The 16,312-nt window shown below is 51.4% G+C and overlaps 1 protein-coding gene across 2 annotated transcripts in view; it reads right to left on the bottom strand.

The window, feature by feature from the left end:
* LOC138527344 (N-acetylated-alpha-linked acidic dipeptidase 2-like) overlaps nt 1–16,312 on the bottom strand; it is a 501,035-nt gene that overhangs the window by 464,900 nt on the left and 19,823 nt on the right. For both annotated transcript variants that reach the window (XM_069638406.1, XM_069638405.1), the window contains exon 2: nt 12,677–13,014. In XM_069638406.1, coding sequence (XP_069494507.1) covers nt 12,677–12,870 — 194 coding nt within the window. In that variant the 5' untranslated portion in view covers nt 12,871–13,014. The remainder of the gene's footprint in view (nt 1–12,676; nt 13,015–16,312) is intronic.

Here is a 16,312-nt window from a genome sequence, read left to right as displayed (position 1 = left end):
CACCTCAAACAGCTAAAGCCCACCTGTAGTCCACATACCCTACCCAACCTCAAAACAGGAAATGCCAACCTGGAGTCCTCATACCCAACCCCACCTCAAACAGCTATAGCCCACATGGAGTCCGCCTACCCTACCTCTCTTCAAAACAGGAAATGCCCACATGGAGTCCCCATACCCAACCCCACCTCAGAGAAAGAAAGGTCCACCTGGAGTCCTCATTCATTACCCCACCTTAAAAAGGGAAAAGCCCACCTGGAGCCGGTATACCCTAACCCCAACCTCAAAAAAGGAAAAGCCCACCTGGAGTCCTCATGCCCTACCCCACCTCAAAACAGGAAACCCCCACCTGAAGTCCTCATACCCTATCCTACCTCAAAACAGAAAATGCCCACCTGGAGTCCTTATACCCAACCCCACCTCAAACAGCTATAGCCCACCTGGAGTCCTCCTACTCTAGCCCACTTCAAAACAGGAAATGGCCACATGAAGTCCCCATACCCAAGCCCACCTCAGAGAAAGAAAAGTCCACCTGGAGTCCTCATACCATCTGGAGTCCTCATATCCAACCCCACCTCAAACATCTATAGCCCACCTGGAGTCCTTATACCCTACCCCCACCTCGAAGAAGGAAAAGCACACCTGGAGTCCTCATTCCCTACCCCACCTCAAAACAGGAAAAGCCCACCTGGAGTCCTTATACCCTACCCCCTGCCTCAAAACAGGAAAAGCCCACGTGAAGTCCTCATACCCTACCCCACCTCAAAACAGGAAAAGCCCACCTGGAGTCCTCATACCCAACTCCACCTCAAACAGCTAAAGCCCACCTGGAGTCTTCATACACTGCCCCACCTCAAAACAGGAATGCCCACCTGGAGTCTGCATACCCAACCCCACCTCAAACAGCTATAGCCCACCTGGAGTCCTCATACCCTCCCCCCTCAAAACAGGAAATGCCCACCTGGAGGCCTCATACCCAAACCCACCTCAGAAAAGGAAAAGCCCATCTGGAGTCCTCATACCCAACTCCACCTCAAACAGCTAAAGCCCACCTGGAGTCATCATACACTGCCCCACCTCAAAACAGGAATGCCCACCTGGAGTCTGCATACCCAACCCCACCTCAAACAGCTATAGCCCACATGGAGTCCTCATACCCAACCCCACCTTAGAGAAAGAAAAGTCCACCTGGAGTCCTCATTCATTACCCCACCTTAAAAAGGGAAAAGCCCACCTGGAGTCCATATACCCTAACCCCCACCTCAAAAACGGAAAAGCCCACCTGGAGTCCGCATTCCCTATCCCACCTCAAAACAGGGAAAGCCCATCTGGAGTCATTATACCCAACCCCACCTCAAAACAGGTAAAGCCTACCTGGAGGCCTCATACCCAACTCCACCTCAAACAGCGAAAGCGCCCCTGGAGTGCTCATACCCAACCCCACCTCAAACAGCTAAAGCCCACCTGTAGTCCACATACCCTACCCAACCTCAAAACAGGAAATGCCAACCTGGAGTCCTCATACCCAACCCCACCTCAAACAGCTATAGCCCACATGGAGTCCGCCTACCCTACCTCTCTTCAAAACAGGAAATGCCCACATGGAGTCCCCATACCCAACCCCACCTCAGAGAAAGAAAGGTCCACCTGGAGTCCTCATTCATTACCCCACCTTAAAAAGGGAAAAGCCCACCTGGAGTCCGTATACCCTAACCCCAACCTCAAAAAAGGAAAAGCCCACCTGGAGTCCTCATGCCCTACCCCACCTCAAAACAGGAAACCCCCACCTGAAGTCCTCATACCCTATCCTACCTCAAAACAGAAAATGCCCACCTTGAGTCCTTATACCCAACCCCACCTCAAACAGCTATAGCCCACCTGGAGTCCTCCTACTCTAGCCCACTTCAAAACAGGAAATGGCCACATGAAGTCCCCATACCCAACCCCACCTCAGAGAAAGAAAAGTCCACCTGGAGTCCTCATACCATCTGGAGTCCTCATATCCAACCCCACCTCAAACATCTATAGCCCACCTGGAGTCCTTATACCCTACCCCCACCTCGAAGAAGGAAAAGCCCACCTGGAGTCCTCATTCCCTACCCCACCTCAAAACAGGAAAAGCCCACCTGGAGTCCTTATACCCTACCCCCGCCTCAAAACAGGAAAAGCCCACCTGGAGTCCTCATACCCTACCCCACCTCAAAACAGGAAAAGCCCACCTGGAGTCCTCATACCCAACCCCACCTCAAAACATGAAAAGCCCACCTGGAGTCCTCATACCCAACTCCACCTCAAACAGCTAAAGCCCACCTGGAGTCCTCATACACTGCCCCACCTCAAAACAGGAATGCCCACCTGGAGTCTGCATACCCAACCCCACCTCAAACAGCTATAGCCCACCTGGAGTCCTCATACCCTCCCCCCCTCAAAACAGGAAATGCCCACCTGGAGTCCTCATACCCAACCCCACCTCAGAAAAGGAAAAGCCCACCTGGAGTCCTCATACCCAACTCCACCTCAAACAGCTAAAGGCCACCTGGAGTCATCATACACTGCCCCACCTCAAAACAGGAATGCCCACCTGGAGTCTGCATACCCAACCCCACCTCAAACAGCTATAGCCCACCTGGAGTCCTCATACCCTCCCCCCCTCAAAACAGGAAATGCCCACCTGGAGTCCTCATACCCAACCCCACCTCAGAGAAAGAAATGTCCACCTGGAGTCCTCATTCATTACCCCACCTTAAAAAGGGAAAAGCCCACCTGGAGTCCATATACCCTAACCCCCACCTCAAAAACGGAAAAGCCCACCTGGAGTCCGCATTCCCTATCCCACCTAAAAACAGGGAAAGCCCATCCGGAGTCCTTATACCCAACCCCACCTCAAAACAGGTAAAGCCTACCTGGAGTCCTCATACCCAACTCCACCTCAAACAGCGAAAGCGCCCCTGGAGTTCTCATACCCAACCCCCACTTCAAAAAAGGAAAAGCCCATCTGGAGTCCTCATTCCCAACCCCTCCTCAAAACAGGAAATGCTCACCTAGAGTCCTCATAGCCAACCCCACCTCAAACAGCTATAGCCCACCTGAAGTCCTCATAACCTATCCTACCTCAAAACAGGAAAAGCCCACCTGGAGTCCTCATACCCAACCCCACCTCAAAACAGGTAAAGCCTACCTGGAGTCCTCATACCCAACTCCACCTCAAACAGCTAAAGCACCCCTGGAGTCCTCATACCCTACCCCACCTCAAAACAGGAAAGCCAACCTGGAGTCCTCATACCCAACCCCCACTTCAAAAAAGGAAAAGCCCATCTGGAGTCCTCATACCTAACCCCTCCTCAAAACAGGAAAATCCCATCTGGAGTACTCATACCCAACCCCACCTCAAACAGCTAAGGCCCATCTGGAGTCCTCATACCCTACCCCACCTCAAAACAGGAAAAGCTCACCTGGAGCCTCATACTCTACCCCACCTCAAAACAGGAAAAACCCATCTGGAGTCCTCATACCCAACCCCACCTCAAAACAGGAAAAGCCCATCTGGAGTACTCATACCCAACCCCACCTCAAACAGCTAAAGCCCATCTGGAGTCCTCATACCCTACCCCACCTCAAAACAGGAAAAGTTCACCTGGAGTCCTCATACCCTACCCCACCTCAAAACAGGAAAAACCCATCTGGAGTACTCATACCCAACCCCACCTCAAACAGCTAAAGCCCACCTGTAGTCCACATACCCTACCCAACCTCAAAACAGGAAATGCCAACCTGGAGTCCTCATACCCAACCCCACCTCAAACAGCTATAGCCCACATGGAGTCCGCCAACCCTACCTCTCTTCAAAACAGGAAATGCCACATGGAGTCCCCATACCCAACCCCACCTCAGAGAAAGAAAGGTCCACCTGAAGTCCTCATTCATTACCCCACCTTAAAAAGGGAAAAGCCCACCTGAAGTCCATATACCCTAACCCCAACCTCAAAAAAGGAAAAGCGCACCTTGAGTCCTCATGCCCTACCCCACCTCAAAACAGGAAACCCCCACCTGAAGTCCTCATACCCTATCCTACCTCAAAACAGAAAATGCCCACCTGGAGTCCTTATACCCAACCCCACCTCAAACAGCTATAGCCCACCTGGAGTCCTCCTACTCTAGCCCACTTCAAAACAGGAAATGGCCACATGAATTCCCCATACCCAACCCCACCTCAGAGAAAGAAAAGTCCACCTGGAGTCCTCATACATCTGTAGTCCTCATATCCAACCCCACCTCAAACATCTATAGCCCACCTGGAGTCCTTATACCCTACCCCCACCTCGAAGAAGGAAAAGCCCACCTGGAGTCCTCATTCCCTACCCCACCTCAAAACAGGAAAAGCCCACCTGGAGTCCTCATACCCAACCCCACCTCAAAACAGGAAAAGCCCACCTGGAGTCCTCATACCCAACTCCACCTCAAACAGCTAAAGCCCACCTGGAGTCCTCATACACTGCCCCACCTCAAAACAGGAATGCCCACCTGGAGTCTGCATACCCAACCCCACCACAAAAAGCTATAGCCCACCTGGAGTCCTCATAACCTCCCCCCCTCAAAACAGTAAATGCCCACCTGGAGTCCTCATACCCAACCCCACCTCAGAAAAGGAAAAGCCCACCTGGAGTCCTCATTCCCTACTCCACCTCAAATAGCTATAACCCACCTGGAGTCCTTATACCCTACCCCCACCACAAAACAGGAAAAGCCCATCTAGAGTCCTCATAGCCAACCCCACCTCAAACAGCTATAGCCCACCTGGAGTCCTCATACCCTACCGCACCTCAAAACAGGAAAAGCCCACCTGTAGTCCTCAAACCCAACTCCACCTCAAACAGCTAAAGCCCACCTGGAGTCCTCATACACTGCCCCACCTCAAAACAGGAATGCCCACCTGGAGTCTGCATACCCAACCCCACCTCAAACAGCTATAGCCCATCTGGAGTCCTCATACCCTCCCCCCCTCAAAACAGGAAATGCCCACCTGGAGTCCTCATACCCAACCCCACCTCAGAAAAGGAAAAGCCCACCTGGAGTCCTTATACCCTACCCCCCACCTCAAAAATTAAAAGCCCACCTAGAGTCCTCATACCGTATCCCACCTCAAAACAGGAAAAGCCCACCTGGAGTCTGTATACCCTACCCCCACCTCAAAAAAGCAAAAGCCCACCTGGAGTCCTCAATCCCTAACCCAACTCAAAAAAGGAAAAGCACACTGTAGTCCTCATTCCCTACCCCACCTCAAACAGCTATAGCCCACCTGGAGTCCTCATACGCAACCCCACCTCAAAACAGGAAAAGCCCATCTGGAGTACTCATACCCAACCCCACCTCAAACAGCTAAATCCCACTTGGAGTCCTCATACCCTACCCCACCTCAAAACAGGAAAAGCCCATCTGGAGTACTCATACCCAACCCCACCTCAAACAGCTAAATCCCACCTGGAGTCCTCATACCCTACCCCACCTCAAACAGGAAAAGCCCACCTGGAGTCCTCATACCCAACCCCACCTTAAACAGCTATAGCACACCTGGAGTCCTCATACCCTACCCCAAATCAAAACAGGAAAAGCCCATCTGGAGTACTCATACCCAATCCCATCCCAAACAGCTAAAGCCCATCTGTAGTCCACATACCCTACCCCACCTCAAAACAGGAAATGCCCATCTGGAGTCCTTATACCCAACCCCACCTCAAACAGCTATAGCCCACCTGGAGTCCTCCTACCCTACCCCACTTCAAAACAGGAAATGCCCACATGGAGTCTCCATACCCAGCCCCACCTCAGAGAAAGAAAAGTCCACCTGGAGTCCTCATTCATTGTCCCACCTTAAAAAGGGAAAAGCCCACCAGGAGTCTGTATACCCTAACCCCACCTCAAAAAAGGAAATGCCCACCTGGAGTCCTCATTCCCTACCCCACCTCAAAACGGGAAAAGCCCATCTGGAGTCCTTATACCCTACGCCCCACCTCAAAACAGGAAAAGCCCACCTGGAGTCCTCATACTCAACCCCACCTCAAAACATTTAAAGCCCACTTGGAGTCCTCATACCCAACTCCACCTCAAACAGCTAAAGTCTACCTGGAGTCCTCATACACTACCCCACCTCAAAACAGGAAATGCCCACCCGGAGTCCTCATACCCAACTCCACCTCAAACAGCTAAAGTCTACCTGGAGTCCTTATACCCAACCCCACCTCAAACAGCTATAGCCCACCTTGAGTCCTCCTACCCTACCCCACTTCAAAACAGGAAATGCCCACATGGAGTCTCCATACCCAGCCCCACCTAAGAGAAAGAAAAGTCCACCTGGAGTCCTCATTCATTGTCCCACCTTAAAAAGGGAAAAGCCCACCAGGAGTCTGTATACCCTAACCCCCACCTCAAAAAAGGAAATGCCCACCTGGAGTCCTCATTCCCTACCCCACCTCAAAACGGGAAAAGCCCATCTGGAGTCCTTATACCCTACGCCCCACCTCAAAACAGGAAAAGCCCACCTGGAGTCCTCATACTCAACCCCACCTCAAAACATTTAAAGCCCACTTGGAGTCCTCATACCCAACTCCACCTCAAACAGCTAAAGTCTACCTGGAGTCCTCATACACTACCCCCACCACAAAACAGGAAAAGCCCATCTAGAGTCCTCATAGCCAACCCCACCTCAAACAGCTATAGCCCACCTGGAGTCCTCATACCCTACCGCACCTCAAAACAGGAAAAGCCCACCTGTAGTCCTCAAACCCAACTCCACCTCAAACAGCTAAAGCCCACCTGGAGTCCTCATACACTGCCCCACCTCAAAACAGGAATGCCCACCTGGAGTCTGCATACCCAACCCCACCTCAAACAGCTATAGCCCACCTGGAGTCCTCATACCCTCCCCCCCCTCAAAACAGGAAATGCCCACCTGGAGTCCTCATACCCAACCCCACCTCAGAAAAGGAAAAGCCCACCTGGAGTCCTTATACCCTACCCCCCACCTCAAAAATGAAAAGCCCACCTAGAGTCCTCATACCGTATCCCACCTCAAAACAGGAAAAGCCCACCTGGAGTCTGTATACCCTACCCCCACCTCAAAAAAGCAAAAGCCCACCTGGAGTCCTCAATCCCTAACCCAACTCAAAAAAGGAAAAGCACACTGTAGTCCTCATTCCCTACCCCACCTCAAACAGCTATAGCCCACCTGGAGTCCTCATACGCAACCCCACCTCAAAACAGGAAAAGCCCATCTGGAGTACTCATACCAAACCCCACCTCAAACAGCTAAATCCCACTTGGAGTCCTCATACCCTACCCCACCTCAAAACAGGAAAAGCCCATCTGGAGTACTCATACCCAACCCCACCTCAAACAGCTAAATCCCACCTGGAGTCCTCATACCCTACCCCACCTCAAACAGGAAAAGCCCACCTGGAGTCCTCATACCCAACCCCACCTTAAACAGCTATAGCACACCTGGAGTCCTCATACCCTACCCCAAATCAAAACAGGAAAAGCCCATCTGGAGTACTCATACCCAATCCCATCCCAAACAGCTAAAGCCCATCTGTAGTCCACATACCCTACCCCACCTCAGAGAAAGAAAAGTCCACCTGGAGTCCTCATTCATTGTCCCACCTTAAAAAGGGAAAAGCCCACCAGGAGTCTGTATACCCTAACCCCCACCTCAAAAAAGGAAATGCCCACCTGGAGTCCTCATTCCCTACCCCACCTCAAAACGGGAAAAGCCCATCTGGAGTCCTTATACCCTACGCCCCACCTCAAAACAGGAAAAGCCCACCTGGAGTCCTCATACTCAACCCCACCTCAAAACATTTAAAGCCCACTTGGAGTCCTCATACCCAACTCCACCTCAAACAGCTAAAGTCTACCTGGAGTCCTCATACACTACCCCACCTCAAAACAGGAAATGCCCACCCGGAGTCCTCATACCCAAACCCACCTCAAAAAAGGAAAAGCCCATCTGCAGTCCTCATACCCAACCCACCTCAAAACAGGGAAAGCCCATCTGGAGTACTCAAACCCAACCCCACCTCAAACAGCTGAAGCCCACCTGGAATCCTCATACCCTACCCCACCTCAAAACAGGAAACACCCACCTGGAGTCCTCATACCCAACCCGACCTCAAACAGCTATAGCCCACCTGGAGTCCTCATACCCTACTCCACCTCAAAACAGGAAAAGCCCATCTGGAGTACTCATACCCAACCCCACCTCAGACAGCTAAAGCCCACCTGGAGTCCTCATACCCTACCCCACCTCAAAACAGGAAAAGCCCATCTGGCGTACTCATACCCAACCCCACCTCAAACAGCTAAAGCCCACCTGGAGTCCTCATACCCTACACCACCTCAAAACAGGAAAAGCCCACCTGGAGTCCTCATACCCAACCCAACCTTAAACAGCTACAGCCCACCTGTAGTCCACATACCCTACCCCACCTCAAAACAGAAAATGCCCACCTGGAGTCCTTATACCCAACCCCACCTCAAACAGCTATAGCCCACCTGGAGTCCTCCTACCCTAACCCACTTCAAAACAAGAAATGCCCACATGGAGTCCCCATACCCAACCCCACCTCAGAGAAAGAAATGTCCACCTGGAGTCCTCATTCATTACCCCACCTTAAAAAGGGAAAAGCCCACCTGGAGTCCATATACCCTAACCCCCACCTCAAAAACGGAAAAGCCCACCTGGAGTCCGCATTCCCTATCCCACCTCAAAACAGGGAAAGTCCATCTGGAGTCCTTATACCCAGCCCCACCTCAAAACAGGTAAAGCCTACCTGGAGTCCTCATACCCAACTCCACCTCAAACAGCGAAAGTGCCCCTGGAGTCCTCATACCCTACCCCACCTCAAAACAGGAAATGCCAACCTGGAGTCCTCATACCCAACCCCCACTTCAAAAAAGGAAAAGTCCATCTGGAGTCCTCATTCCCAACCCCTCCTCAAAACAGGAAATGCTCACCTAGAGTCCTCATAGCCAACCCCACCTCAAACAGCTATAGCCCACCTGAAGTCCTCATAACCTATCCTACCTCAAAACAGGAAAAGCCCACCTGGAGTCCTTATACCCTACACCCACCTCAAAAATGTAAAGCCCACCTGGAGTCCTCATTCCCTACTCCACTTCAAATAGCTATAACCCACCTGGAGTCCTTATACCCTACCCCCACCACAAAACAGGAAAAGCCCATCTAGAGTCCTCATAGCCAACCCCACCTCAAAAAGATATAGCCCACCTGGAGTCCTTATACCCTACTCCCCACCACAAAACAGGAGAAGCCCAACTAGAGTCCTCATAGCCAACCCCACCTCAAACAGCTATAGCCCTCCTGGAGTCCTTATACCCTACCGCACCTCAAAACAGGAAAAGCCCACCTGGAGTCCTCATACCCAACCCCACCTCAGAAAAGGAAAAACCCACCTGGAGTCCTTATACCCTACCCCCCACCTCAAAAATTAAAAGCCCACCTAGAGTCCTCATACCTTACCCCCACCTCAAAAAAGGAAAAGCCCACCTGGAGTCCTTATACCCTACCCTCCACCTCAAAAAAGCAAAAGCCCACCTGGAGTCCTCATTCCCTACCCCACCTCAAAAAAGGAAAAGCACACCTCGAGTCCTCCTACCCTGCCCTGCCTTCCTCAGACTTACTTCCCCACCTCTCCCATCCCTGCGGATGAGACACTAGAGCCGTACTCCTGTGGCAGGTCTGTGGCTCTGGCATAATTTCTAAGGAAGGCAGCACCTAGTGCCAGACCTCTGACATAGAGTCCAAATACCTTTTGCTGACTTGAAACTCTTCTCTGTGTTGCTGTTACTGCAGCTGCCTCCAAGAGGCTGACTTTGAGCTCCTGCCTCACTGTTGCTGACATTACAGCTGTCTCTAAAATGCTGACTTCAGGCTTCGTCCTTTATTTTTCAGACCACCCTGACGGTCTTTATATTGCTGATTTCAAGCTCCTGACTTTGCTACAGAAATCCCCACCCTGTGTCCATGTTGCTGACCAAAAGTACATGTCTCTGTTACAAACATCGCTGCCCTATCCATGTGTTGCTGATTTCAAATTCCTATCTCTCTATTTCTAGCATCTGAGTCCTGCCTCTATATTCCTGAATTTAAGCTCCTGATTACTTGTTACAGTTATCAAAGCACTGCCTATGCAGTGTTGCATTGTTCTGTGTTGAGGACTTGCCATGTATCGCACTTAGCCAAATTGTGTTAGTCAGTAATTTCTTCAATTTAACCAAGTTGTGTAAGGTTACCCATATTCTGCTCTTGTCTAATTGTGTAAAGTAGCCATATTCTGCATTTATCAATTGCAAGGACTAGACACGCGTCTCACCTAGATGGAATTGTGAAGATTGACAATGTACCACACTTAGATGTTCGATCATTAGCCACGCGTTGCACTTAGATCTGTGAAGATTAGCCACGATTCACAGTTAGATAGATTGAGAAATTAACCATGCGTATCACTAGATAGGATTGTGAAGATTAGTCACTTAGAAGAACTTGGAGAGTAGCCAATGTACTAACCACCCCGCTCCTGCACCCCTTCAACACACTTCCCTTGTGCCACACACGCCCACGGCCTAGACAAACTACACACAAACACCCCCCCCAACATAAATAACACTTGCATACTACAAACAATGCCAGGCATTGGACCATACCCATACGGATACAACTAGCCAGTGCGCACAACCACAACCTTAAATACCATCCAATCTACACATAAAACACAGAGACACACCCAAACATAACAAGAATTCACATAGAAACAACCCAGGCATTGGACCTACCCGTACAGATAGAACAAGTCAGTGCACGCAATAAACCATCTGCAAACCAACACACACAGACACCAGTCTATCCTGGTTCTGGACCTATCCTATCCCTCTACCCTCACTAACCAACCCTGTCCTCTTTCTTGCAGAGCCACGTGAGTGCCTGGCGACTGCCCCTGGGTGGTAGCGGGGCACGGTATAATATCAACATAGCATAACATAACTTCACATCCCAGCCTTTGTGTTTCTGAATTTAGCTCCAGTCTCGCTGATTCTGAGTCTAAGCACCTGGCTCTGTGTTCCTGGCATCAGTCTCCGTGTTGCCCCATTCAAGCCAACGTCTCAGTGTTGCAGAATGTAAACGCCTGTCTCTTTGTTGCTGGCATCACAGTCCTAACTATGTGTTGCTGAATATAAGCTCCTGTTTTCGTGCTGCTGAACTTAAGCTAATTTCTCTGTCTTTCTAGCATCAATGCCCTGACAGGTATTGCTGAACTCAAGCTCCTGCTTCTGTTTTGCTGAACTTAAGCTCCTATTTTAGTGTTGCTGAACTTACGCTCCTGCCTCTGTGTTGCTGACACCACAGCCCTGCATCTTTGTTGCTGAATCTAAGCTCCTGGTTTAGTGTTGCTGACTTTAAGCTTCTGCCTTTCTTTTGCTGACACCACAGCCCTGCATCTTTGTTGCTGACTTTAAGCTCCTGTTTTAGTGTTGCTGATTTTAAGCTCCTGCCTCTGTGTTGCTGACACCACAGCCCTGTGTCTTTGTTGCTGAATCTAAGCTCCTGTTTTAGTGTTGCTGAGTTTAAGCTCCTGACTCTGTGTTGCTGACACCACAGCCCTGCGTCTTTGTTGCTGAATCTAAGCTCCTGTTTTAGTGTTGCTGAGTTTAAGCTCCTGCCTTTGTTTTGCTGTCACCACAGCCCTGCATCTTTGTTGCTGACTTTAAGCTCCTGTTTTAGTGTTGCTGACTTCAAGCTTTTGCCTCTGTTTTGCTGACACCACAGCCTTGCATCTTTGTTGCTGACTTTAAGATCCTGTTTTAGTGTTGCTGACTTTAAGCTCCTGGCTCTGTTTTACTGACACCACTGCCCTGTGTCTTTGTTGCCGAATCTAAGCTCCTGTTTTAGTGTTGCTAAATTTAAGCTCCTGCCTCTGTGTTTCTGACACCAGAGCCCTGTGTCTTTGTTTCTGAATCTAAGTTCCTGTTTTAGTTTTGCTGAGTTTAAGATACTGCCTCTGTTTTGCTGACACCACACCCCTGCGTCTTTGTTGCTGAATCTAAGGTCCTGTTTTAGTGTTGCTGAGTTTAAGTTCATGCCTCTGTTTTGCTGACACCACAGCCCTGCGTCTTTGTTGCTGAATCTAAGGTAATGTTTTAGTGTTGCTGAGTTTAAGCTCCTGCCTCTGTGTTGCTGACGCCACAGCCTGCGTCTTTGTTGCTGAATCTAAGTTACAGTTTTAGGGTTGCTGAGTTTAAGCTCTTGCCTATGTGTTGCTGACACCACAGCCCTGTGTCTTTGCTGCTGAATCTAAGCTCCAGTTTTAGGGTTGCTGAGTTTAAGCTCCTGCCTCTGTGTTGCTGACGCCACAGCCCTGCGTCTTTGTTGCTGAATCTAAGCTCCAGTTTTAGGGTTGCTGAGTTTAAGCTCCTGATATGATATGGTATTTGTAACGCGCCTATACACGAGTGTTGCTGACTCCACAGCCCTGTGTCTTTGCTGCTGAATCTAAGCTATGTTCTCCGTTACTGACATGAGAGTTCTGCCTGTCTGGGCCGGTCAGCATCGGATCACAGCCTGTTGCTGAGTTGCTTTCGCCACCGCCAGGCAGGGTCTGGTACTTACTTGAGGTTGGAGTCAATGTTCTCTGCTTTGATCTCGTCCATGAGCTCCTGGCTGTAGGTATTGTGCCTTTCCTGTGCCATATGCTGCAGCCAATCAGGGAGGTCTATAGGGACCGCAAACTTCATTACCATGGCTCCGATCACGAACGCAGTCACAACCGCAAAGGCTGCAGCTATACACTTGATGAGGGCCATCCTACTTCAATGAGGGTGAGGAGTGCACTTCCAACCACACTGGGCTATGCCAGCACGGACCAAAAATAACCTCCACGCTTCTGCCAGGACCAGTCTGTGGCACCACTTCACCAGGAGACCTTCAGACGTCTGTGCACGGAAATTCTGCCAACACAAAAACAAGAAATATGTAAACTTCTGTGCACAAAAAGGGGTAACAGGACAGAAGCAGACAAACCAGTAAATATCTCCCTGCACCAGCCTGCGCCAACACTAGGCCAAGAAACCCTCCAAATGTATACAGGACACAAGCAAACAAGCCTTCAAGCATCTGCCTCAACCGAGCTGCACAACACAACTCAGAGGCACCCTTCAAGCTTCTGCCCACAGCGGCGCCTGCAAGCACAACCCCGACTTCTAGCCAAGCCAAGTCATAGCAGCTTAAAACGCAAAGAAAACGTCAAACCTGTGCAAACAGCGGACTGTGCCAGCAGACCACCAGGAAAAGCCAGAGCCCTCTAGTCACACCAGACCCTGGCAGCACAAGACCAGAAACCCCTATCCCTGTAGCCAACACTCATTCTGTGCCAGCCGCCCCAAGAGACCTTAACACCTCTGTCCACGTAAAGCTCTGCCATTGTTAAAACGAGAAAACGTTCAAACAGTGCCAATAGAATGCGTCAGACTTCTAATCATACCAACCGGTGCCAATAGAATGCCAAGACAATCTTTCACATTCTGCCCATAGCAGGCTTTGCCAACACAACGCAAGGAGATCGCCCAAGCAATGCCCACAGAAGGTTAGCAAGCCAATGCCAGGAGGCCATCAAATTGCTGCCCACACCAGGCTATTCCCCGCACAACACCAGGAGACCCTCAAACTGCTGCCCACACCAGGCTATTCCCCGCACAACACCAGGAGACCCTCAAACTGCTGCCCACACCAGGCTATTCCCCGCACAACACCAGGAGACCCTCAAACTGCTGCCCACACCAGGCTATTCCCCGCACAACACCAGGAGACCCTCAAACTGCTGCCCACACCAGGCTATTCCCCGCACAACACCAGGAGACCCTCAAACTTCTGCCCACACCAGGCTGTGCCCTCACCAGGATACCTTCAAGCTGCTTCCCACACGATGATGTGAGCACACAACACCAGGAGACCCTCAAACTGCTGCCCACACCAGGCTATTCCGGCACAACACCAGGAGACCCTCAAACTTCTGCCCACACCAGGCTGTGCCCTCACCAGGATACCTTCAAGCTGCTTCCCACACGATGATGTGAGCACACAACACCAGGAGACCGTCAAACTGCTGCCCACACCAGGCTATTCCCGCACAACACCAGGAGACCGTCAAACTGCTGCCCACACCAGGCTATTCCCGCACAACACCAGGAGACCGTCAAACTGCTGCCCACACCAGGCTATTCCCGCACAACACCAGGAGACCCTCAAACTTCTGCCCACACCAGGCTGTGAGCTCACCAGGATACCTTCAAACTGCTGCCCACACCAGGCTATTCCCGCACAACACCAGGAGACCCTCAAACTTCTGCCCACACCAGGCTGTGCCCTCACCAGGATACCTTCAAACTGCTGCCCACACCAGGCTATTCCCTGCACAACACCAGGAGACCTTTAAACTTCTGCCCACACCAGGCTGTGCCCGCACAACCCCAGGAGACCTTCAAACTGGTGTCCACACCAGACTCTCCAAACACAGCGCCACAGAATGTGTGCACGGGAAGGAGGCGGGTGATCCGTCTGCGCCAATGGTAATAAATCCATTTGATCAGTAAAAAGCAAAGAGACGTAGTTTATTGTCCAATGACTCGATTCCTTTAGGTCATGGTGTATGTTCCCAAGATACCGTCATCCAGTTGGAGGCTTGTGCCAATGCTTTCTCAGGGCACCCCGGCAAGCAAGCAAGCACCCTAGAGCATTTGACAGATCTTGGCATCTTAGATACCATGAGCGTCCAGGGATTCTGTGCACAGCTCACGCTTCATCTCGTGCACTCTCGGTGAGATGTTCCGTTCTAGTTGCAGGGTTCCTACTTCTCCATCTTTAGTCGCTTATAAGTGGGGGGATCCTCTCCCCTTTCTTTACTTGGGCTCCTATGCTCTTAGTGCACTTCCACAGACCCCTCGTGTAATGTCCTGAGCTTTTGGTTGTTGGGTCTATTTTCAGAGTGGCAGCGCCTCAGCGTGTGTGATGGCACTGCCTCCGTCATGTGAGGCATCGACTCTGTGTGTGTGATGGCAGCGCCTCCGCGTGTGGGTCTATTTCAGGGTGGCAGCAACTCTGCATGTGGGTCTATTTCAGGATGGCAGTTCCTCAGCGTGTGTGATGGCAGCACCTCTACGTGTGTGATGGCAGCACCTCTACGTGTGTGATGGCAGCACCTCCGCATGTGGGTCTATTTCAGGGTGGCAGCGCCTCGCATGTGTGATGGCACTGCCTCCGCCATGTGAGGCATCAACTCTGAGTGTGTGATGGCTCGCCTCAGCGTGTGTGATGGCAGCACCTCTACGTGTGTGATGCAGCACCTCCGCATGTGGGTCTATTTCAGGGTGGCAGTGACTCTGCATGTGGGTCTATTTTCAGAGTGGCAGCGCCTCAGCGTGTGTGATGGCACTGCCTCCGTCATGTGAGGCATCGACTCTGTGTGTGTGATGGCAGTGCTTCCGCATGTGGTTCTATTTCAGGGTGGCAGCAGCTCTGCATGTGGGTCTATTTCAGGATGGTAGCGCCTCAGCGTGTGTGATGGCTCGCCTCAGGATGTGTGATGGCAGCGCCTCTGTGGGTGTGATGGCAGCGCCTCCGCATGTGGGTCTATTTCAGGGTGGCAGCACCTCGCATGTGTGATGGCACTACCTCCGTCATGTGAGGCATCAACTCCACGTGTGTGATGGCAGCACCTCCGCGTGTGTGATGGCAGCACCTCCGTATGTGGGTCAATTTCAGGGTGGCAGCAACTCTGCATGTGGGTCTATTTCAGAGTGGCAGCACCTCCACATGTGTGATGGCAGCGCCTCCGCGTGTTGGTATATTTCAGGGTGGCAGTGCCTCCACATGTGTGATGGCACTGCCTCAGCCATGTGAGGCATCGACTCCGTGTGTATGATGGCAGCGCCTCTGCGTGTGGGTCTATTTCAGGGTGGCAGCAACTCTGCATGTGGGTCTATTTCAGGGTGGTAGTGCCTCTGCGTGTGGTATATTTCAGGGTGGCAGCACCTCCGCGTGTGTGATGGCACTGCCTCCGCCATGTGAGGCATTGACTCCACATGTGTGATGGCAGCGCCTCCGTGTGTGGGTCTATTTCAAGGTGGCAGCAACGCTGCATGCGGGTCTATTTCAGGGTGGTAGTGCCTCAGCGTGTGTGATGGCAGCGCCTCTGCGTGTGTGATGGCAGCGCCTCTGCGTGTGTGATGGCAGCGCCTCTGCGTGTGTGAT

Source organism: Ambystoma mexicanum, chromosome 14 (genome assembly GCF_040938575.1).
Source record: "Ambystoma mexicanum isolate Mex_15411 chromosome 14, UKY_AmexF1_1, whole genome shotgun sequence".
In the NCBI taxonomy this organism is placed as follows: domain Eukaryota; kingdom Metazoa; phylum Chordata; class Amphibia; order Caudata; family Ambystomatidae; genus Ambystoma; species Ambystoma mexicanum.
This window is presented reverse-complemented; position numbering and strand designations above follow the sequence as displayed.